Source organism: Palaemon carinicauda, chromosome 22 (genome assembly GCF_036898095.1).
Source record: "Palaemon carinicauda isolate YSFRI2023 chromosome 22, ASM3689809v2, whole genome shotgun sequence".
Taxonomy (NCBI): Eukaryota; Metazoa; Arthropoda; class Malacostraca; order Decapoda; family Palaemonidae; genus Palaemon; species Palaemon carinicauda.
In genome coordinates, this window is record NC_090746.1 from 92,447,893 (window position 1) to 92,465,486 (window position 17,594).

The window sequence follows — 17,594 nt, forward strand, 5'->3', positions numbered from 1 at the left end:
ATGTTGCGTTGAGATTCAGATGACTGAAGTGGGGGGTCCTTCAGATATTCATATTTTTTTTTATTTTGTCATAAAATATTACGTTGAGATTCAAATGAACTGAAGTGTGGAGCTTTTCACATATCTATGAAAAACGAACTTCTTTCATGAAAAGAGACCAAATGTAATAAGAATCTCTTGATAAACTTTTACCAACTTGACAAACTCCTTTTCAAAGTCCAAGAAAAAGATAAAAAAAAATCAAGGAGAAATTCTTTTAAAATGTTGCCAAAAAAAAAAAAAAAAAAAAAAAATCTGACTGCAAAATGCATCCGGAAAAGTAACTAGATCTTTTTATCTCTCCATAACATGCTTTTTGAAAAGAAGAAGAAGAAGAAGAAGAAGAAGAGAGAGAGAGAGAGAGGAGAGAGAGAGAGAGAGAGAGAGAGAGAGTGTGTGTGTGTTCCGGGAATCGGTTTGGGTATAGATTTTCAAGAGAAGAGCTTGCAATATAAATGCGAATTCGACAATGATTTCAAAACCAATTTCGTGAACTATTTGTTATTTTAGGATTCGGAAAATTTTCAATCGAAAGATATTTCCGATGAACAACGTTTTATCTCTTCTTACGTGATGATATTCACTACAGGTAGGATTTTTCACATGGGAAATATATCAAGCTTTTAATTCTTATAGCTAACATTTACATGTAATGTTAAAGAAAAACCGTAATTTTAATCGGAAATTCTCCGTAAAAGTATACTGTTCTTAGCCGTATTTCAGTAAAATGCAGGCGACCGTAATTTCTACCCTACTTTGTTATTATCTTTTACGGGTGCCTGACCGTTATATTATTCCTTTACGTCAATATATCCGTTTTTAAAACGGTAAATGTCTGGCAATATTTATTCCAGAATTTTAACCGTTTTTACGGGAAATTTCTGACGGTATGGCTTCCAACCCCCCAAACAAAATACATCGAAATCATACAATAATATCAACGTTAATACTATTCTGATTAAATAAAATGAATATGAATTACTATGGAATTGTATTCTCGCCAGAACCACGTATTCCACTTGCGTTCTGTACTGCTTTCTCAATACATTTCCCTTATTGATCAGCCGATATCCGTTAATGGTATTTGTGAAAGTACACACTGTGCCTGCATGAAGACACCCACTCATATCATCTGTAATCGAGACACCAATATGAAGTGTTCCAATATGTCTACAAACTCGAGGGTACTCGGAATAATCTAGTTATTTGGCGGTACGTCTGTGCAATTCGACAGAGACGTTTATGCGGAAAAGATAATGAAATAAAATAAATCTGAATGATTCTTCGTTAATAAATTTCCTGTTTTCATTGGAGAAGTATTCTTTAGACTTAACAAAACTATTGATATCATGAAAAGATAGAGAATGCGTATCTTCAGATACTTTATCTTGGAGAAGCACTGTTTAAACTATTGATATGAAAAGATATAGAATGCGTATCTTCGGATATTTTATCTTGGAGAAGCACTGTTTAAACTATTGATATCATGAAAAGATATAGAATGCGTATCTTCGGATATTTTATCTTAGAGAAGCACTGTTTAAACTATTGATATCATGAAAAGATATAGAATGCGTATCTTCGGATATTTATCTTGGAGAAGCACTGTTTAAACTATTGATATAATGAAAAGATATAGAATGCGTATCTTCGGATATTTTATCTTGGAGAAGCACTGTTTAAACTATTGATATCATGAAAGATATAGAATGCGTATCTTCGGATATTTTATCTTAGAGAAGCACTGTTTAAACTATTGATATCATGAAAAGATATAGAATGCGTATCTTCGGATATTTTATCTTGGAGAAGCACTGTTTAAACTGTTGATATAATGAAAAGATATAGAATGCGTATCTTCGGATATTTTATCTTGGAGAAGCACTGTTTAAACTATTGATATCATGAAAAGATATAGAATGCGTATCTTCGGATATTTTATCTTAGAGAAGCACTGTTTAAACTATTGATATCATGAAAAGATATAGAATGCGTATCTTCGGATATTTTATCTTGGAGAAGCACTGTTTAAACTGTTGATATAATGAAAAGATATAGAATGCGTATCTTCGGATATTTTATCTTGGAGAAGCACTGTTTAAACTATTGATATCATGAAAAGATATAGAATGCGTATCTTCGGATATTTTATCTTAGAGAAGCACTGTTTAAACTGTTGATATAATGAAAAGATATAGAATGCGTATCTTCGGATATTTTATCTTGGAGAAGCACTGTTTAAACTGTTGATATAATGAAAAGATATAGAATGCGTATCTTCGGATATTTTATCTTGGAGAAGCACTGTTTAAACTATTGATATCATGAAAAGATATAGAGCGTATCTTCAGATCTTTATCTTGGAGAAGCACTGTTTAAACCACTGATATCATGAAAAGATATAAAAGGCGTATCTTCAGATATTTCATCTTAGTTTGGGTGACTTCAAATTTGATTTTTTGTTTACAGACAGGTAACATTATTTTCTCATATTTTTTTTCTAGTACTATTGAGTTGATATGAATAAATATCAACATTTTTCTTTATCATTTTCATCTAGGGACATCGAAACATATATGTAATTCAAATGAACACAGTTTTGTAATTGCTAGATCAATCACAACATTCTTTTCTCATTCTTTCATCCGCATCGATTTTCGTTCATGCTTCATAAATTTGTTTTCAGCCAAGATAGAGCCAAAATGTATAATAAATTTACCTTTCCATGTCTCATATACAACTATCTAAACATCTGTCCAACAATAAAGCTCACACTTCATTACCCAAGCGACCTAATTTCTGCCTTATTTGCATTGATCCCTTCTACTGGAGAAAATGACAGTAAATCTATTTCCCCAGCCATTGGTGGCTCTTTCTGCGGCTCGCCAAGATTGATGAGTAAACACATTTATTTGCAGATGTCGCTGAATGTGAAAGGGCTCTGTGACGGGTGATGGCGTTGTCAGTTAGTCAGTTATTGTTTTATTGTACCGGATAGGAGAAAGTCGTTGTCACAAAAAAAAGAAAAAGAAAAAAAAAAGGATGTTTTCCATTTATTAAACTTACCTTTTTTTTTTTTTTTTTTTTTAAGAATTCACTTCCTTAACTTCTAATGTTATCCTTTCTTATGTTTTACCTTTTCAGATAAGTAACCGATCGACTAATTTTTCATAAAAATATGAAGCTATGAAATAGAGAAGATAGTATATGAAATAACAAATTAAAATCTTTTATCAAATGATAGTAGAACAATACAATACGAATTTCGTCAATAAAACAAAAACCTTCTTAGAGAAAAGTCCTAATGAGGCAATACTACTTTACTTGTAAATATGTTTAATAAATCCTTTTGGATTTTCCAATCCGGCTTTTTCTGGCTTGCATCAGACTGAAAATTGAGTCTCATTGAGTTTTGGAATAGGCTATCAAATTAAACATTTTTTTTTTTTGGTTTTCAAAAGGATCGACTTAATAGTTTATTGCTAAACAAATCAAAATAAAAAACAGACTCTAACACACAAACAAAAGCAGCTACACAAGCATATATAGACTCATATATATACATATATATATATATATATATATACATATATATATATATATATATACATATATACATATATATGCATATATATACACTCACACACACACACACACACATATATATATATATATATATATAGATATATATATATATATATGTATATATATATATATATATATGCAGTCGGTTACTCTGGTAACAATAAATGCTAATAGCCATTGTCTCTGTTTTATTGTTTATCAACTGAGAGAGAGAGAGAGAGAGAGAGAGAGAGAGAGAGAGAGAGAGGAATATATTTGCACATCAAATGTAAGCAGAAAATCGTATTTTCCAGAGGATTTGGTGATCACAGCTTCCATGCGTTAGTTCAAATGCAATCTCCATGTGACCTTTTAATGAAAAGTACTCTATTACTGTTTACCGCCGGCATTCAAGTTGGGGAATGGGGGTGGAGTGGGGGTGGGGTGGGGGGGGGGGGATGGTGAGCTGGCTTCTATTAGGTTGTTTTGTTTTAGTTGTTATATTTGGGACAACTATATTTACGATTGATTGTCTCCAATTTATGTAACTGATACCATGCTCAACATGAAGATAGAAGGACCAATGCTCTTTCATGCATATGCAATCATTACGTACTAAGACAATAATAGGAACATAATAGAACTCTGTTATCTTCAATATAATCATTTTATATTTTTTGGTCTTTTTAGGGAAAACTCAATTGAGTGTGATACGGATATATTCACGATATGTAAAAATATATTCAACAATTCTCCTTGTAAATATTAGAGTCCTATAAAATACTACACATTCTAAATTTGCTGAATATGAAATGTTTTTATTTAAATATCATCACTGAACAATAGCAGAAGATTTAGGAGTTTTTTGAGCGAGAGTAATACACGAAGGTTTAGTGAATATTACCTCGCTGAGGCTCGCCGTTATTGACATCATTGATTTTGACTTATACTGACCACTCACGCCTAGGATTTTCATCCCCGTTCCTTTATCTCTCTCTCTCTCTCTCTCTCTCTCTCTCTCTCTCTCTCTCTCTCTCCATTCCATACACATCTGTCATTGATCGACAAACAAAAGCTGCCTAATTCGTAGCTTAAGTGAACAAAGGCATACTGGAATCTAAGGGACCTTTCCTTATCGTCCCTTCTCTTCAGCTTTAGGTGAGCGAACACTGGTCACTCAGTATTAAAGCTCGGGGAGAGAGAGAGAGAGAGAGAGAGAGAGAGAGAGAGAGAGAGAGAGAGAGGGGGGGGGGGGAGGTGTTGGTGCATAAAATATGAGCATTACAAATATTATTTTTTCAATTAAAAATTTTCATGCTACCTAATCACCTGAAAATAAGGGATTTATTTTCGTTATAGAAATTAGTTTGAAATAAATTACTTTCACGTTAAAATGCTACGAAATATAATAATAGATTCAGATACAAAACGGAATTAATTAGCTGTATTTAAAGGATTTTGGCGTTACAGAAGTTTATTTTATGAACGTTCCAGCAATGATATAAGGCATAAAATAATCAGTCAGTGAATTTCTATGTACATACATACATATACCGAGGCACTTCCCCCAATTTTTGGGGGTAGCCGACATCAACAAATGAAACAAAACAAAAAAGGGGACCTCTACTCTCTACGTTCCTCCCAGTCTGACAAGGGACTCAACCGAGCTCAGCTGGTACTGCTAGGGTGCCACAGCCCACACTCCCCCTTTATCCCCCACAATTGATGTTTCGAATACGGTGATCTTTGAATGCTTTTATCCCAAATAGGCTTATTTTTTATCATATATCTTTCATAGAGAATCTGAAAAAATAAGCGCCCTACGCAGGAAGATTAGGGGGATTTATATGCTATTGAAAATCCCCTTAACTAAATACTTATCGATTGTAAAGGCCTTTTCTGTGTAACAATCTTTGTGTACTTTGAATACATATACATAATAATTTCAAGCTTTTTACTTGTTAATATGATACAAGAAAATATTCTTATTTCACTGTCTAAAAAAAGAAAAAAATTCTTCATTCATGATTTAAAAGGAATCTTAGGATTTTTGGAAAAGATTAATTGTATTTATATTAGCGTTTGTTCCGGCAAATGATATCATGAGTACAAAATGTTACAAATTGTGATTCAAGTAATTTCTATTTGCTTATTTAAATGAAAATAAAACATTTCCTCTCAGCTAAGAAAAATAAACATATTCGGTTTATATTCGAGTAAAAAGAAAAAGAATAAATAATGGTGTATTATGAGTTTTATCTACCCAAATTAACGTTAACATTCTTGAAATGATAAAAAGTTCAACATGTATAAAATTCTGCATTCATGAACACATGGCATCATATGCAGGTGGAATAAATTTTGCCTCTATTTACTTTCTTGAAAAGAGGGCTTTTGAAGTTATAATATAACTGAGAAAACTATTATACTCAACTCAACGAAAAATGACCGAGGGGGGAAGGCACTTGGTTTGCAACGGATTCCCTCACTGGTGCCACGTCTTCAAAGATAACCGCCTGCTCTCCAATCCCCACCCCCCCCCTCTCTCTCTCTCTCTCTCTCTCTCTCTCTCTCTCTCTCTCTCTCTCTCTCTTTTATTTATCTTTTTCCGATTTATCTTCACCTATCTTTGCCTATCCTTTCTAACTCTCGCTTATTCATATTATCGTATACTGTTTTTATGGCTAGTTTTATCCTAATTACCTTTAATTCTTTATTGCGTAATTTATTCATGATGTCGGCCAGGTTTCACCTTCAACCTCTCCCCTTCCCACACCCTTCCCAGTCATCAACCTCCCTCAATCTATTTAGCCTTCACGCAACTCCAGCCGACCACCTATGTACCTCACTTTTTCCTTCTATCATAGACTCTGTTTAATTTTCTTTCATATTTTATTGCATACTACACACGCCTCGCGAGAAACCTTCCCTTTACTTAATTTATTATGAGAGCACGGTGTGTGTAGCAAAATTGTCTGGCATATGCGGGGCCCCTTCATAAGACCAGGTTAAGTGGAAGAAAATATCACCTATAATTTTGTTCTCAAAGGTGGTGAATTTTTTTAGAATAATTTCGGATACAGTGTCGAAAAAACACATATTTATAGTAGCGGAAAGAGAGAGAGAGAGAGAGAGAGAGAGAGAGAGAGAGAGAGAGAGAGAGGAAGTTGAGCAGAGTTGGAGAATAAAGGCTAAAGGCAAGCCAGTGATATGTGTAGACGTGGTAACAGTCAGGGGTTCCTTTCAAAACCAGGTGCCTTTTAATATTGGCCTTTTTTCGCTACGTTGAGAATAGTTGTCTCTAACGCATTATAGGCCATAATTACTCACGACCTCATTGTTCCAATTATTATTATTATTGTTATTATTATTATTATTAGCTAAGCTGCAACCCTAGTTGGAAAAGCAGGATGCTATAAACCCACGGGCTCCAACAGGAAAAATAGCCCAGTGAGGAAAGGAAATAAGGAAACAAATAAAATAGTTTTGTTTGAGTGTACCCATAAGCAAGGGACCTCTAACCCTAGACAGTGGAAGATAATGGTACAGGGGCTATGCCACTAACCAAGAGTAGAAAACAATGGTTTGATTTTGGAATGACCTTCTCCCAGAAGAGCTGTTGGCCATAGGTAGAGAGTCTCTTCTACCCTTATTAATGTAACAAATACAATGCAGTACTTAACCCCTTGAGTAAAGAAGAATTTTTCGGTTATCTAAGTGTTGTCAGGTTTATGAGGAACGAGGAGAATGTGTAAAGAATAGAACAGACTATTCGGTGTATGTGTAGGTAAAGGAAAAATTCTACAAGGAACTAATTCTCTCTCAGTCTTAAATACCCTTATCGTATCTTGAAATATTTTTATATGTTAGAACATGAAATTAATAGGTCATGAAGTGTGGCATTTCAAATACTTCAAACATTACAAGAATTGAACAATTATTATTAACCCTTATTATATCAAGTATTGTCGGTGAATGTTCTAATACCGTCTAATAATTAATGACTACATTCTGTAATAGAAGATCTCCATACTATTAACATGGTGGTAAGTAATATAAATTAGGATAACAAGATATATTCTATTATATATGTACACTTTTACATAACCAACTCTTTTTTCTACTTATAGCAATGCAGTAAACAAAGCTCTCATCTAAATAATTAATGAAGCTTCATTTTGGAAAGCAATGACTAAAAAGCGAACGAATAATTTAACAGTCATCCAATTTCCCGCGGCGCTAATGAAAGAAACGTTAGATTCGAATGTCTCATCTCTGGAAAAAGACTCAATTTAGAAGTCTCACTTTGTTTGTATTACGATGCATTTAACGAGGCTTTCATTCTTTTCACAATAGTGTAATACAATTCTGTTTTTGATGTGAGTTGCACACAACAGTAAACAATTTTAATTACATTCAAACAAATTATCAGGTAATGAAGCAACTTCTAAAGACTAGGGAGTTAAATGGAAAAATTTCATTCTGATGTATTTAAAAAATAAGATACACATAACACTAAAAAGACTTAATTATATTCAAGCAACCCATTACCTGATGAAGAACTCTCTGCAGATGGAGGAGAGAACACGCACGAGGTTTTTCTGTGGAGTATAATGATTAACCTTTATTGTTCTTCACCTTGAGGAAAGATAAAGGCCCGAGGATTGATTCTAAGGCAGACTTCACGAAGGAACGGTTTCTGAAAGGTCACCAGAAAATACATATAACGTATAATGCATAAGTTAATTTTGCTTTTCGCCTTTATATGACAATATATTTTATTTTACAATTACAGTGTCTGGAAATGCACTTAGACATATGTTAATGAAAAATTTAAGTTCATCAGATGAAAAAGCTGTAATCTTTTTAGCATGATACCATCTTATATTTGAAGCAGTTTACTAATAAAATGTGAATAAATTGCTGAATGTTTACACAAACAAACACTTAAAATAAAAAGTTTTCCCAGAAAACCTCACCTCATTTACTACTCTAATTAAGGTGGGTAATAATAACGTCATTTCATTATTTATTACATGAAACTCTAATAGGCGAGAAGTTTGTAAATTCATGAACTATATCAAAAAAATTTAACCTTGCTTATTATTTCAGCTTAAGTGTCAATTCTCTGTGAATGCAATACTGATATTTCAGAGGAAATCAAATCTTGCTTCTGTCAACTGATATCAATTATTTGATATTCCTTTTGCAAGAATAATAATAGAATTAATGCATTTGTCCGTTTAGCAGATGAAGGAAATGTAGGAAATGAGACGACAATATCAACCCAAACTTCAAGTGGGTGAAATATAAATTTCTTTATTTGTTTAAAATTAAATTATATCAAGGTAATGAGAGGATTCTTATAACATTATAGACGTTATGATTTCTGTTAAATGCGCTTTACACATGGAATCATACTAATGAATAGCATTTAATGATACACCATTCGTAATTTAGTATGATATTAAAATTTATTTTCATTACATAGGTGTTATAAGCATCTCTATCCAAAAAGGAAGCTGCTAATCTTAAGAAATTTTTTTCCACATATCTACTTATCCAAGTATCTATCTATCTAAAGTATTTCTTAAATGTGGAGGGGATATGTGTTCATAGTAACCCATAATCAATATACTGCAGAAACGAACAAAGAAATAAAATAAACAGTAAAACAATTTCACTGGAAACGATGTTGCAGAGATTGACACTTCATGGAAAGGCATCCTTCCAAAAATAAGAAACTCGTGAAATGATTCTCTAGTGTTCTGCAAATATTCCTTTGCAGAGGAGGGAGAATGTAAAAGGTCAGGACATTATCTTTTCCTAAAAGTCTTTGCTATGTCAACATACAGCAAGACTAAGTCTACATACAGACACATTCACTGAGAGACGGTAATATATATTAAATATCCTATATCCTAGGCTTCTCTCATCTTAAAGAGGGCAGTGTGGATATGGTTAGGATTATTTGTACTAGGTTTGAGTCACATTAACTTTACTGAGAAAAATTCAAGTAGTTCAATGGGCATTTCTTCATGATAACCCTTAGTGAAGATTAGTTTTGTAAATTTGATGAAAAAATTTGGTCGATAATTATATAAACCAAATACAGCTTTTTGCAGTTTAATCTAATCTAAAAATATGTATAGTGTTTATGAAATAAGGTATTAAATTTTGTTTTTATTAATGTTTGTGTTTAAACGTCCTTTCACTATGTGATATAATTATACATTTATTTTATAATCTACTCATTTTATAATGGTCTGAGGGCTGAGATGTTAAAGAAAGGGGTTGTTACTGCTGAAATGGTTGGTGAGATTGATTAATATGTATTTTTTGTAGTCAATGGTGCTAGTGGAGTGGGTGTGTGGGCGTATTGTTTCACTATACAAAGGTAAAAAAGATGTGCATAAGTGTTGTAATTCTAAGGTGTTACTTTAATAAGTATGGCTGGAAGAGTGTATGGTAGAGTGTTAATTAATAGCATTAAGGAGAAAACGGAGGAGGCAAATTTAGAGGTATAGGGTGGCCTTAGACGTGGTAGGAGATGTATAGATCTGATTTTTATATTTAGGCAGATATGCGAAAAATGTGTAACAAAAGATAAGGAGGTATACGAGTATATTGCATTTATGGGACTGGAGAAAGTTTATGATAGAGTTGATAGGGATGGGATGTTGAATGCGATGTGGTTATATGAAAATGATGGAAGGTTATTGCAAGGAGTGTAGAGTTTATGCATAGGCAGTAGAGTGTGTAAGGATAGGGAATAAAGTGAGTGAGTGGTTTCCAGTGAGAGTAGGGCTGAGATAGGGAAGTTTAATGTTGTCATAGTTGTTAAATTTGTTTGTTGATGGGGCTCTAAAGAAAGGCGAATGCTCGAGTGTTTGGTTGAGGATTGAAACTGATAGATGAGAGTAGTCATGAGTGGGTGGTGAATCAGTTACTATTTGCATATGATACTGTATTGGTTACAATCTTGAAGGAGAAGCTGTGTCGAGTAAAGACAATTTAGAAGGGTAAGTGAAGGGAGGACGTTGGAAAAAAAGTAAGGTTATGAGATCCACTACAAGTGATAGTGGCACTAGATTGTATGTTGAATAGAGAGTTACTTGAGGAACTAGATCAGATTAAGTACTTGGGTTCTGTTGTTGCTGCAAATGGTGAAGTAGAAACAGATGTACATCAGAGAGTGGATGAGGAATGCAAACTGTTGGGGGCAGTGAAGGGATTGGTGAAGAATTGACGTTTAGGAATGAATGTAAAAGGAGTTCTGGATGAGAAAGCGATTGTACAAACTGTGATGTATGGATTGGAGTTGTGGGGAATAAAAGTGATTGAGAGACAGAGATTGAATGTGTTCGAGATGAAGTGTCTGAGGAGCATGGTTGGTGTATCTAGATTAGATAAATTTAGGGAAGAAATAGTAAGAGCGATAAGGGGTGTGAGGAATGAATTAGCAGCTAGAGTGGATATGAATGTTATGCGGTTTTTTCGCCATGTTGAGAGGACGGAAAATGGTCGTCTGCTGAAGAAGGTAATGAATGCAAGAGTTCATGGGACAAGTGCAAGAGGAAGGCTAAGGCTTGTATGGATGGATGGAGTGAAGAAAGCCCTAAGTTACAGGAAGATAGATGTGAGAGAGATGAAAGCGAGTGTTAGGAATAAAAAAAGAATGCCAAGCGATTGCGATGCAGTTACAATAGGTCCTGCTGCTACCTAGGGTCGCCCAATAGTGACTGCTGAGGTAGTGGTAGTATTAGAGTCAGCATATGAAGATTCAATTGTGATGGAATATGGCGAATTGTTATGATAGATATATATGTACATTATATTTTCATAAAAGTATTTGCAGATATTTTACACTAAACTCAAAGTAGTTTATTTGATGAATTAAAGTGGTAATTACTTTATTTGAAAGCTGATTTTTACTGATTTGGAAAAGCCGAGATATATTAGAGGAATCTGAAGCACAATACTCGAAGACATGAAATATTTTAGCTTTGAACTGTCTTTAATAATAAATGCTAAATATCATTCTTTCCAACATTCATCAGCATGGAGGCCTCTCCCCACCTATCTCTCTCGAAAGGTGACGAGAGTTACTTGAGCAACATTACCCAAACTTGCATCTCTAACATTGTCATTTGATGTAAAAAAATCCGTGATTGCAGTCTGGAAATTCGTATTGTTGGCCTTGATTTTAATACTACATTTGACCGTATTAATCAGGAGGCCTTACTCTTCATAATCAAACAGTTGGTAGTACAGTAGTTGGGTCTTTTCTTAGCATCATGAATTTTTAAGTAATAGATTGCAAAGAGTTGTTGTTGATGGGCATCATAGTGAGTACAGGAATGTAATATCTGGCGTTCCACAAGGTAGTGTTCGTGGCCCGTTACAGTTCCTACAATATACCCATGATAGGTGATTTCACATTGAAAACAAGCTCGTTGCATATGCAGATAGTGCTAGTCTCTTTGCATAAATTCCGTCTCCTGATTGCATATCTGGGGTTGTTGAATCCATTTACTAGATCTCTAGCTAAAATTAGTGCAGGATGTAGATTTTGGGGAATGAAGTTGAATCCTGATCAAGCTCAAAGTATGATTGATATTAGGTCGAGGACAGCGGCTCCCTCTCAACATTGAATATGTTTCTTTAACTTTAAACGACTCTTAAAATTTTAGGTGTGATTTTTTACTGTAAATATACTTTTGTGATACAGATAGAATATCTTTAAGATTTTTGGCATACAGTGTATTTTGTCTTGTTTCGAGTATTGTTCTCCTGTCTGGTCGTCAGCTGCTGAATCTCCTATTAATTTGTCAGACAAAATCTTGCTGTATATGTATATATATATACTTCATTTATACATACATACATATATATATATATATATATACATATATATATATATATATATATACACACACATATATATATATATATATATACATATATATGTATATATATATATATATATTCATGTATATATGTATATATATATACATATGTTATATATATATATATATATACGCATATGTATATATATATATATATATAAATATACATACATGTATACATGTATATATATATGTATATATATATATATATATATATGTTATTCCTGATCTAGATACTATGTCTGGCACCGTTGTTCAGTTAGTTCTTTATGCATATTGCATAATATTTTTCATAATTCTGACCACCATATGCATTCAAATTTTGCCAGAGTGTACCCTCTTTTATGTAGTACTAGGTATACAGTTAATTTTAACAGCCTTGCATTCTCCATCATAAGGTTCAATAATACATAGTTTTCTAGAAGTTTTATTCCAGCTGTGGCCAAATCTTGGAAAGATCATCTTAATCGGAGAAACTTTAGAAGTCCAAACTTGTAACAAAAGTTTTTATATTGAACAGGCTGACAAAAGTTTCCCTTCATAGTTTATGATTAATTATGACAGATCTATTTTAACGTTCTTACTGATATTAAGACATTTTATATTCATTATTTATTATTCTCATGTAGTTTATTTTTTCCTTCTTTCCTTTACTCACTGTACTATTCATCCACGTTGGAGCCCTCGGGCTTATAACATCCTGCTTTCCCAACTATGGTTTTAGCTTAGTTAGTAATAATAATGTAACTGTATACTCTCTCAACGCCATTCTTATGTAAATCTGTAATGGACAACAGACTAGTGCCATTAGTCGGGTATATTAAGAGATCTCTATTAATTATTTCATAAGAGAAAAAAAAAAAAAAAAAAAAAACATATAAATACCTTTGACAAGTTTCCGAAATGGACTCTTCATTGTATGTGACACCCGAAAACTAGAAATTTCCCTATTGGCGATTGAAACGCGAAATTGCCATTTAGGGAGTTGAAGTCTTTTTTGGCGGGTCAGTTTTCCCTCTCACGGTACATTTGTATTTCATCTATAGTTTTATTTTCTTCCATCTCGGAGCTAATCGAATCCTTTCATTGGCCGGATTTATTTTAGAAAAAGCTATGCAACTAATAAGAGGGAGAGAAGGGTTCATTTTGATATGATGAATTCCAATCTACTCACTCCCCTATATTACAGCTGTGGTTTCTATATTAATTTTGTAATAATGGTGGGGTAAAAGGCATGGTTTGAAAACTGGGTTTCATTTGTACCTTTAGCCTTATGGTATATAAATTTATAATGGTAGCACAAATGGAAATTCAAGCTTGATTTGTTTTTATATCGTGGATATTTATTAGAGATATACCCGTATGGATATTAAATTTTAGTAATTGCATTACCAAAATATACAATTATTTGGCAATTTTTGGTATACTAAACCTATTTTTATCTGACTTTCATAGATATATCGTACAAATGATATATTAAATTCATTTTGATTTGATACATCGTTACTTACTGTGATTAAAGCACATGTATATTGACAGGATGTATATATACAAAGCTATTTTCAGGATTTGGAGGAATTTTTTTCTTTTTTCTTAAGTTAATTCCATTACAGCAGTATTCCTTCTATGCATACCATAACTGAAAACTAATGACAATTTGCCTTAGTTTTCTTATTTACAAAAAAATTATCTTTTTAGAAAAAAGGAGGATCGATGTCACTATAAGGAGAAACATATATTCACGTAATATTATTACTTTTTTTTTTTTTTTTCAAAAGACAATTCGTATAAAATGATAGATACTGTTTACAAGACATTTGAGTCTAAAATCTTGTGTCGGTGTACTTTGACCCAATTTAAGTTATTCGATTGCGATACTTAAATAATTCTTAAATGTTACTTCATTGGTCTTACAAAAGTATCCCATGTTAACACATTCTTTGGATTTTTAAATGTACGTTGTGTCTTCTGATAATTTCACTAATGAGATGCCCTACGGTGATAAGCTATCTTTATTATTTGAGACCTTATCTTGCTTTAGTTAGTGGTATGAAGTACAATATGTACATAATGAATTTTAATTCCTAACTCATCTATTTTACTGTTATTTATCATGCCTTCTTCAAAGTACCTTGTCCTTTGGTTGACGTTTTTGTTTGTTTGTAGATAAGACATACAGCATCAAATATTCTCTTGATCCAGTTTTATATCTTTTTATTATATTTCCACTCAATAAAGATGGAAACTAAAAAAAAGATAAGAAAAAATGGACCATTATAAAGCTTGAGGAATAAAAGAAAAGGCTTATTACTAAAGCTTAGTAGGAAATGGTGAAATATCTGACAGAGAACATAATATGGTTCTTACAGAGAGATATATTGAAAAATGAGAATAGAAAATATTCAAATGTAAAAGGTTATGGCGAAATATTCGAATGAAGTTACCAATGAAATAACACAATGAATGTATGTAGGACTTTTTAAATTCAATGGAATATTAAAAAAGGAAAATAAAATATCTCAATTAGAACCATAGGACAGTATGCTGTTAACTGCCTTACTTAAAAGACAAGGGCAATTAGAGAGATAACTTTCGCATTAAGTCTTCCTTAAGTAACCCTTTAACTTTAAAATGGAAAAGACCACATTGTTATGGGATGGGGTCAGATGTTTCTGTCTATCCGAAATATATTACGCAAGCAACGATTGATAACCACTCATTTTCAAAAAGACCAAGTTAAAATAATTGTCAATTAGGTTACTGTAGGTATTCTAATTTCAAGGAAAGGAATCAAACATTCCTGAATTACTAATTTTCCACAACAACGTTGTTGATAGGATCTAGTTACAGGCATTGAAGGTAAACTATAAATCAGCATTATCATCCATTCAATTAATACCTCATCATAAATTAAAGCTGCTATTAGATCCCAGTGTTTAAACTTGAACATGTAGCTATTACCTTAAATTCTGCTGCTTTTTGACCCTAGATTACCTTAAAACTTTCCAACTCCTTTAATTTGAAGCTAGGTAAACCAAAATTACCTTTCAAATATCATTACCTTAAAATTACCTTTCAAATATCATTACCTTAAAAATTACCTTTCAAATATCATTACCTTAAAAATTACCTTTCAAATATCATTACCTTAAAAATTACCTTGAAACCATACAAAATACCTGAAACTAAGGTAATTACCTTAAATTTCAAACCCAGACAATAAATGTCATGCATCGCCCTATCTGAAGCAAAACGGAGACGATCAGAGCAAAGGGCAATTTTCAGCAGTAAATGGAGGCGAATGGAGATTACTCTCCGAAGGACGTCCTCCGTTCCGAGGAACAATTAAACTGCGGAATGGAAATGTAATGACCTCTCCGTGTCCAGTCGGCAATCCAAGGGAAGGCAATTTCAGGCGACGTGGGTAGCACATCCTGATAGCTGGATACTTGTCGTTCGTGACAGGCAAAATGAAAGATGAACTAGTTATTCTGATGGACAATGAGTCTTACATTGCAATGAAATAATTTAATTGTCTTCCTGTGTTTGACTTCGTTGTAAAATCCAATTAAACATTCACTTATATTTCTTATTCTTTATTTACATGAAAATGTGACCTCGGTCATAGCAAAAAAATTTTATCCTTCGCCAAAGATTATGTTTCGATCTAAGTTGCGTTCTCTGCGGTCCTGCTCACTGAAGTACTTAAGTTAATTGCATATTGATTGGTAAGATGCATATAAGTATTTGATATTTTCATTCTTTTATTAAGAAAAACATAAATATTATCAATTTAATGACCACTAAAGAAAAGCATTATGAAAAATAAAGTCTTTTGCAGATTTTTAATTACTGCAATGAACATTTCCTTTGTCATTCTATCGGACATTGATTCTTCAGTTGTTGTACAATGGCTGAAGATGTTGAAATGCATCCTCTGATTAAGTAGCATTAAATAAAAGGACTATGGAATATTTAAAAAAAAAAAAATAAAAAATAAATTTATGTAAAATTGGGTCTCGCAATAAAAGAAAATTCAAAACAGAAAAATAAATTTTTTTTTTCGTGGCGAAGTCATATTGTGTTCAACAACCTTATCCATTTCAACGAGCGATTTAACAGTTGATCTACACGGACACAAAACTTTATTGAAATATATTAAAAAGTTAATTACCTCAGTAGACCTTGATAATGGATTCATATAAGCCATCCAATCAAGGCTTCTGACGCACTTAGCTATTAATTGGAAAGCGTTGTTCGTATTGCATTAGAAATGACTTCGTTCCCTCAGATTCCTCTTCCAAACAAATAGGTCTTTGCTTCTGAAGAAGTAAAAATAGACTTTTTTCTAATTGTGAAGTTTACATAAACATATTCTACAACATTATGAAAATAGAAACATTATATTTATTGACTAATTTCTCGGTTAATACTTGTTATATATTCATCTCTTTCATCATATATTGAATCGAATGCAGTTAGTTTTCCCAGTTGTCATGGAATTCCATAGCTGTTGGTGATGGTTGTAAGTTATGAAATCTTCAATCTCATTACCTTAATTTCATTTTTTGTAAGGAAAAAATTTTGTTAACCTACAGAATTATAGGTCATCAAAATAATAAAAAACTAAAAAAAAAAAATATCTCAACTTAATTTTAATGACATATTTTATACTAAAACTTCAAAGCAGAATAAAGCATTTCTGGATTTTCTATGGACTAAATTATTTTTTATAAAACATTATCATAGTATGATATTATCATCATTGATATTATTTGAGTATTCTAGCAACACATCTAAGCTTAGAAATGTGATAAATAAGGTACAAAATTACATAGTTAAGTTTTGAGCTCTACTTATCTCCTTTAAAATACTCCTAACCATACGCCTATCTCTCTTATGTAAAACTAGATTTCCCTCGCCTTCTCATTCCACATAAATTTAATTCTTTCTGGTTTCATTTCTTACTTCCTTTAAGCCATTGTTTCCCAACCTTTCTTTAAATGATTACCCCAAAATGTTATTTCCAACTAATCAATTACCCCATTGAACATATACCCGGTAACATCGGATGTTTTTTGC

At 32.5% G+C, this 17,594-nt stretch overlaps 1 protein-coding gene across 1 annotated transcript; it reads left to right on the top strand.

The window, feature by feature from the left end:
• Window positions 1–10,861: 10,861 nt before the first annotated feature.
• On the top strand, window positions 10,862–11,329 carry LOC137615967 (uncharacterized). The gene has a single exon (XM_068345650.1). It carries the CDS (start codon window positions 10,862–10,864, stop codon window positions 11,327–11,329), a length of 468 nt encoding a protein of 155 aa, XP_068201751.1.
• Window positions 11,330–17,594: the final 6,265 nt, after the last annotated feature.